Here is a 7,761-nt window from a genome sequence, read left to right on the forward strand (position 1 = left end):
GTTCATGAACTGTGCTGGTTTTGTTCTTTGAGCAAGGTGATGTTAATGCACGGCTCATTTTATACACCAATAAAAAAAAAACAAAAACATATACCTATGTCTTGAATTTGAAAAAAATATATTTTATTTATCATTAAAAAGGGTTCAGTGAATGCGCATACGAAACTGGTGGGTTCGGTACCTCAAAAAAGGTTAACAACCACTGTTTTAGAGCTTTTTCTTTTTTGCAGAGAACTGTAATCTTAATCAAACCCAACATTTTTGCTTTAATATCTGCCTGTCAAACAATGAGCTTCCGCCTGCTATCAGCTGCTGCTCATCTTCATCATCTTCATCATCAGAGCAGAAGCCGACTTTACATTAGCAAGATGGATTTATGGCTGAACGAATGTCCATGTCTTTTTTAAATCATCTCTGTGAGTAACAATACTTTAAAAAACAAGTTTTTTCTCTGACAATTGGGTGTGGAAAAACTACAGTTGTCAAGCTTCGCTCTGCACAACGTACAGCGAGAGGAGAGGAAGAGATTATATCATGTGACACGACGTAACTTTCCTACAGCGGGAGGAGGAAATTTTAAAGATTTATCCTCTCTACGTGTTTTAAAACGCTAGAATGTCTGCATTGTTTCAAACCTTTCCTGCTCAGTTGTCTCTGCACTCACAGCCCTGTTGACACAGGTCCGATGACGTAATGATGTGATGGTAGAGCGTAAATTTCTACCGTAGGCCAACTTCATACCGTTTCTACCGTCTACTGCATATACCGCGCAGCCCTACTTCAGTGTTTCACTGAGTGACACACGTGTGATTCTTGGCTATAATACAGCATGATTCCCCAATGAGAGCTGATATTTATAGTTTTTTCAGTCTTAAATTTCATACAAGGTGGTATTGAAAAGGTCTTAAATTTGACTTGTTAAAACCTGCAGATACCAGTTAAAATGTGAACCATGAGTGTTTGTAATCATCACATGTAATCTGGACACTGTCTGACATCCTCTGACCAACAGGATCAAAGTGTAGAGTCGGTGAAACCATGTGACACTAGATTTAACATTTAAACTACAGAGTCAGAAACTGAAGCAGTTTCCATCTGTTCTGCCTGCTTTCTACAACCAAAACAATGTTTTTTTTATTTCTACCTCTTCTTCATCGTCTTCCATGTCTTCATCAGCGTAACGAGTATCGTCAGCTTCGTCGTCGTCATCATCAACCAGCTCAGGGCGGAACTCGAACACCTCACGGCCGCTCACCTTAAAGAACACAACATTAAACCCACACATGCTGCAGACGTGTGTCTCTCACTAGTTTCCCCTCACACTCACCACCAGAGACTTCCCAGCTTTAAAGTCTGCTTTCTTTTTCTCCATCTCCTCCCTCGCTTTGTCCACCTGAAACCAACAGAGACCTGGTTTGTGTCCAGAACCGTGACGGGAAGGTTTCCTTTCCTTCAAACAATGTTTCAACAAGTTCCAACCTTCTCCTGCCTTTTCCTCTTCTTCCAAGCCAGGAAGGTCTCCAGAGTGATCCGAGTGACGTTTGGACCCAGAGCAGCCCGCTGAGGACAGAGACTCCAGGTTAAAACCAGCTCCAGGCACAACGTCACTCATTAAAAACTAATCTGACTTTTCTTTAACCCACGTCTACGGCTGTAAGTGAAGACATTTGTGAGCCGTCACATCGGAACCAGGATGAGTCCAACAGTGTAGAAACAGACAGATACAGGGTTTTGATTTAAACGTCGGCAAAATTTGCATTTTGTCAAAATATAGTGAATTATCAATGTATCATTTGAATAAACTGAAATATAATCCTAAAAATTTTTTGAAGCCCTTTTTTGAGCAGCAGCAACAAAAACACTGATTTTGAGGAAAAACACCTTAAAATTTTGAATTTTTCCCTGTGAGTTCACAATGTTTTTGTTTCCTTTCAACTGGAAAATCTTAATATACAAATACTATTTGAGGTTTCGTTTTTATATTGACATAAAAATAACTCAATAAATGTACATAAAATCAGGATTCAGACCAAACAGTAATGTATTAATGTAACCAACAAGACAAATGAAGTCACATCTCTGGATAACTTTATTATATCAGGATGATCCAGGTATCAAAATGTAGGTTTTAAAGCAGGAATCTGAAAATGTAATTATATCATTTTGACCAAATTTGACTTCATCTCATTTCGATATGATGGGTCACATTTATTATTTGAAAACAGCACTTTGTAAAAGTGGAGTAAAAATAAAGTTTTTTTTTTTTACCAGAAATGAGTCGATATCTGAAGAAAACCAACATCAACAGAAACTTGATATTTACTGTAAGTTTGTTTACATACCCAGATAATGATCAATTTAAATGCAAATAAATTGCTAATGGAGTATTTATTATTATATTTATTATTTTATACCATAATTTATAGAAAAAAAACCAAATGAATAGAAGTAGTATAATTATTAGGTTTGTTTATAATCTTATGTCATGTTTATCAGTAACGTTTACAGATAAATCAGTTTTCTGCAGCTGTTATTTTGTAGCCAGAAGCTAAATGCTTTGAAAACAACTAAACTACATTATTTAGAGTAAATAATTCGATTTTCTTTCATTTCTTTGAACAAACTTTTCTTCCATTAGGCAGAAACAAATGACCTCGTTTCCGTTCATTCATGGCTCCGCCTCCTCTCACCTCGTTCTCTATCAGCTCCTCCAGTGAGATCTCCTCCTCTTTCTCTTCCTTCTTTTTGTCCTTTTTCAGCACGAAGCCCGGCGGCAGGGCGTGTCGGTACATACAGGTGTCGCCCCCTGCTGGACACACCCAGAACCAGCCGTATTTGTTGTTTTCTATGGCTTCCAAGAAGTACTTACACACCTGCAGACAAACAACACAATTACACAATAAAGCTGATCTAATTCAGAGACTGTCCTCTACTACCTGTCTGACCTTTGACCTCTGACATTAACAGTCCTGTTTGTCCTCTGGGTCGTTCTTTAAACTCCAGTGATAAGTGTGTAAAACTCTCAGTACAAGAAGAGTTTCTGACATCTTCACACCGGCCGGTCTGACCAACAAACACGTCACAGTTCAAGTTACAAAATCTTTGTGCTCTGGAGGTTCATCATGTCTACGTGATTAACTGATTAACCCTGTGTGTTAACAAACACATGGACCTAATAAAGTGGCAGTGAGCTCATCTTTAATGTCCTGACCCTGCTCCACATGAGTTCTTATCTTTATGTCCCTGGTTTAATCTTCTCGTACTTCCCGCAGTCACACTTACGATCTGAGTTTTGGCTTTTTTCTTCTCTGCTTCTCCGTGTTTTTTGTTGACCACTTCCTCCAGTTTCTTCTCATCCCAGTTCTCCATGGTGTCTGCACAGAACCAAACATTCAAGCTTTGCTAAATCACCAATAATTACAATGAACTACAGGGCTCTAGAGTGCGACCAATTTGGTCACAAATGCGACCAGATTTCCTAATAGTGTGTCTAAAAAATGTCTGGTTGCACTGGTGCGACCAATCGTTCAAAGGGGGAGCGGTCGCCCGCTGAAACTAAACGTTTCCATGTTCCATGAAAAAATGATCCAGCAGTATCAACGGTCGCCCACCGACAGTCTCACCTCTCCTAACTGCGCGCACGCATAGCGAAACAACTGTAGTTTTGTTTTGTTTTTTAACCCAGATCAGAGTCTGAAAAACATTTCTTTCTTGTTAGCTTGAGATGAAATGAAGATATGGACGGTTGCTCGCTCTTAAGTCCATCTTGTTAGTTAACAGTCTGTGTCTACTCTGTGAGCAGCAGATCATGAGGAAGCTCACCTGTATGGCAGGCCGCTGTTACACTTAATCAGTTTCACCACAGTTACATTCCAAGTATCTGAAATAGGTTCTTCTGGGTCTCAGGAGGATAAAACTAGACATATTAGATATTTAAGTGATATAATGTAAGATAATAAGATTCAACTAATGCTGATGACATGGCAGACTTTTACGTGTCATTTTAAAAAAAATCTGCACAATCTTTTAATAAATATCAGTAATATTTCTGATATTAATCATTATTCTCTGTTCATCCTTCTGGTTTATCCAAGGCCAAAGATCATAGGGTCAAACTACAGGAGTTGTCCATCTGAGGGACATGTGTCTAAAGAAATTTAACCATGAAATGTTTAAGATGTTTATAAGACGTTCAGCTCTTAAACATTTGCACTTAGAATTTTATAGAATCACCTTAAATACTTTTCAGTAAGTTAAATGTCTACAATTCTGGTTCAAATAAAGAGCTTTATGTTTACCAGATTGTTAACTAATTATTTTTGAGTTAATGTTACCTTAATGAACAGTGATAAAAAAATAACCTGTAAAACTCTGATGTTAGGCGACGTGGTTGAAAATTTGAGTGCACCTAACTTTTGTGCTGGTGCAACTAAGAAAGAATATTAGGTGCACCAGTGCAACCAGTGCAAAAAGTTAGTCTAGAGCCCTGTCATCAACAGTGTCCTGGATTTACTGCAGCTCCACAAACCTTTCTCCAGTTCTTCGTCTCTCTCGTCCACGTACACACTCTTCTTCTCACACTTTCTCTCCATGGACAAGTCGTGGCTGAACTTACACTTGTCTCCTTTGGTACACTGGCCCTGCTTGAAGAACGCACACAGCACCGACTTTGGATCAACACCTGCATGGAGGACAGGAGAGGGCAGCTCAATAACGTGTTGCTGACTGCTGGTTAAAGTCAGAGCTCGTCGTTCATCTTCCCACGATGAACTACAACCACAGTGTGTTACCTTTGTTGACTTTCTGAGCAGCCACTACAGGCTTAAACAGCTCGTTGAGCTCGTCCAGCTCTTTCTTCTTATCAGACTTTTTAGTGGTCTTGTCTGCCTCGGCCTGAGCGATCTGAGCACACAAACAGGAAACGATTCAATCAGGCTCTTTCACAAAACATCTCTGCAAATCGTCCCATCAGACCAACCCGTGTCTCCCTGCACTGGTTCATAAACCACAGGTGAAGCGGGCCGTGGCACACAGAGTTTTCAGAAATGACCTGAGCTTTGAACCTAAAGAGGCGAGCAGAACTCGGCTGGGCTGTGCGCCTCGTGTCGCAGAAAACTAAGCACATTTTTCTCCACTTGTTGTTTGAATTTTTTCAAGTTTGAGTTTTATGTCTCTGACCCAGTCTCAAAGCAACCAGAAGAATTCTTATTCCTGAGCTGAGACGTCTGATGACAGCGCCTCTTCAATCCTGTTCAGCTGAACCGTTTTCAGCACAGATGAGCTTTGACACAAACAGTAAAGACAAATACCGCCCACTAACCTGCCGGGCATTTTGTTGTCCATACTTGACTTGTTGAGTAACATTCTTAATGTACTTCTGCTGCTTGGCCCCTTTTTTGTTCTTCAAACCAAAAGTCTTGTCCTGAGAACGAAAACAAACAAACAAACATTTGTTTAATAATTAACACTTGATCAGATCCTCTTAAGAAAGAAGACAAGACGACATTTTTACATCCAGGTTCTGACCTACAGTTAGCTTTATATCTATTTACACACTGACACAAAGTTTTTTACCTGTTTACTGAAAAATATTAAAGTTATAGTTAACAGCCTATACGCCACGGTCATTAATGACGTATTTACGGTAAAATTTTTGCCACGCTCCTCTCTTCCACTTCCTGCCTATGTTTTTAGCGTTAGCTGCTAGTACTAGTCTGTGAAAAAGTCACAAAAGTTAAAGCATCTGTGATCTACTGGTATAAAACATGAGTTCTGTTGTGTGTCGTTGTGTTCACTAACCAGCAGGTACGATAGAGTCGTTAGTTTTTATCCTTTTTCCTCTTGATGAGGAGGTGACAGCAGAGGATCATAGCATTACAAGGAAAACTTTTCTTTAAAAGCTCACGCTTGTGTTTGTAATCAGCATTTCTAACCTGAGGATATTCAAGAGTCAGCATCAGAAATGAGAAGATGGAGGTTACAAAAGAGAAATGTACATTTATCCCCTTTTACTGCCAAGACGAGAGAGGAAAGACCTCCTCACAGCTAGCAGGAAGCTAACAGCAGCCGGTACAAAGGTAGGTGTATGTGTGCGTTTGTGTTATATGAAATGTTTTTATGTGACTTTGTCTTGAGTTTTATGCAAAAGTAATCCATAAAAGCCCATCAATTTAAAGCCCAGACTCTGCTCTTTCCAACAATATAAGTGTCACAGCTCTACGTGAAAAACTCACAGAACAAGCAGCCAAGGAATTGTGAAAAAGGCTAAATTCTGGAACCATAAACACAAACGTCTTTCCTTTGTTTTTATGGCTTTAACCAACTTTGAAGTGATTTTTTTCCACTTGTCTGGACCTGTACGTCTCCTGTGTTAATGTTGGTACATGTAATATGATAATTCTGTACTGTGGAGATCATTAAGAGTCGTTGGGTGAAAAAATCTTTCGCTAACACTGTGTTGACTGTGAACCTGAAGTGATCGGAGTGGCATCAAGTGCTGGGCCGGATGTCCGTGGCATATAGTCTGTTAACAGTAGGGTTGGGCAATGTTGGCAAAAAAAAATTAATCCTGATTAATTGTTGTATTTAGCCAATAACGATTAATTCAACTATTAATCCCCTGGAGTCCCTGGACACCCTTATGTCCTGGTCACATGACCAGTTTAGTGGGAAAGATTTGCTCTTCATATAATTCTGTTCCAAGTTGTCAAAATTACAGACTTCAGGCTGTACATCAATTTTTAAATTGTGTCGTTAAATAAATTACAGAACTTTTTTTTTAAATGTTCGTCATATTAGAAGCAGAGGGGAGCAGCGAGAGGAGTGATCGGGGAAATATCCAGTCAGTCTGCCTGCTGGCATTCATCGTATTAATCATCAAGAGCCAAAAAATAATTGATTAATGTTTTTCTGTCGATTAATTGCACACGATACGATTATGCTCAACCCTAATTAACAGACATGTTCACTTGAGGGTACCCACATTAAAAATGGATGAAGGGTTCAGGAGTTTGTGCCCACCCTACTTTTAAAGAGACTGGACAAATGACTTAAATTATTTCATGAGCAGGTGTGTCCAGAGAAGAATCCTTTAGTTTAACATTTCTAAAACACAATTAACCTGAACAAAAGACCACATCAGTTCCAAGGACCCACATCCTTTGTGTGGATGAGGACAAACCTGTTCCACTGACATAAAATGATTTTTTTACTCTAGTTTTATTTTCAGTTTACACAGCCTGTTTCTATTACTTGTTTTGTAACATCTACATAATATAAATGTTTGGTTTATAAAAATATAGATTAAAGAAAACATTGCAGAATAATGTTCACAGTAATTTATAGTTTATTTCCTGGATTTGTTGGATTTTAAATATAAAAAATATAAAAGTCAACAACCACCAGCACAATCTGACACAGTGAGGTTTAGCAATACGTTTATAAAGCCTGATTATGAAAGTAAAACTTAATTTATAAATGAATTAATTAAACCAGTGGTTCCCAAAGTTGGGGTCGGGACCCGAAGTGGGGTCCTGAAACATTAAAGGTGGGGTCCTGAAAAGATATTCTGAATTAATTACACAAAAAAAAAAAAAGGAGAACTAAAAAATTTTTATGCCTTTGTTGTTACAAAAGAGTAAGGTTAGCGTATTTACATTGGACAAAAATAGCTTAATGAATATTGTTACTGTGTCCTTGTTCATCTGACGTGAAAACAGTGTTTATTAACCAACAACAGCTGGGGTCTAATATATATATATA

The 7,761-nt window shown here is 38.6% G+C and overlaps 1 protein-coding gene across 1 annotated transcript in view; it reads right to left on the reverse strand.

Annotated features, from left to right (window-relative positions):
• zc3h15 (zinc finger CCCH-type containing 15) overlaps nucleotides 1–7,761 on the reverse strand; it is a 14,567-nt gene that overhangs the window by 6,107 nt on the left and 699 nt on the right. Inside the window, exons 2-9 of the mRNA XM_014026844.1 lie at nucleotides 5,321–5,422; nucleotides 4,791–4,902; nucleotides 4,529–4,681; nucleotides 3,283–3,374; nucleotides 2,691–2,873; nucleotides 1,480–1,560; nucleotides 1,328–1,393; nucleotides 1,145–1,255 (exon numbers count right to left, since the gene is read on the reverse strand). Of these exons, the coding sequence (XP_013882298.1) occupies nucleotides 1,145–1,255; nucleotides 1,328–1,393; nucleotides 1,480–1,560; nucleotides 2,691–2,873; nucleotides 3,283–3,374; nucleotides 4,529–4,681; nucleotides 4,791–4,902; nucleotides 5,321–5,422 (900 nt within the window). The remainder of the gene's footprint in view (nucleotides 1–1,144; nucleotides 1,256–1,327; nucleotides 1,394–1,479; nucleotides 1,561–2,690; nucleotides 2,874–3,282; nucleotides 3,375–4,528; nucleotides 4,682–4,790; nucleotides 4,903–5,320; nucleotides 5,423–7,761) is intronic.

This window comes from Austrofundulus limnaeus, unplaced genomic scaffold, assembly GCF_001266775.1.
Source record: "Austrofundulus limnaeus strain Quisiro unplaced genomic scaffold, Austrofundulus_limnaeus-1.0 Scaffold595, whole genome shotgun sequence".
Taxonomy (NCBI): Eukaryota; Metazoa; Chordata; class Actinopteri; order Cyprinodontiformes; family Rivulidae; genus Austrofundulus; species Austrofundulus limnaeus.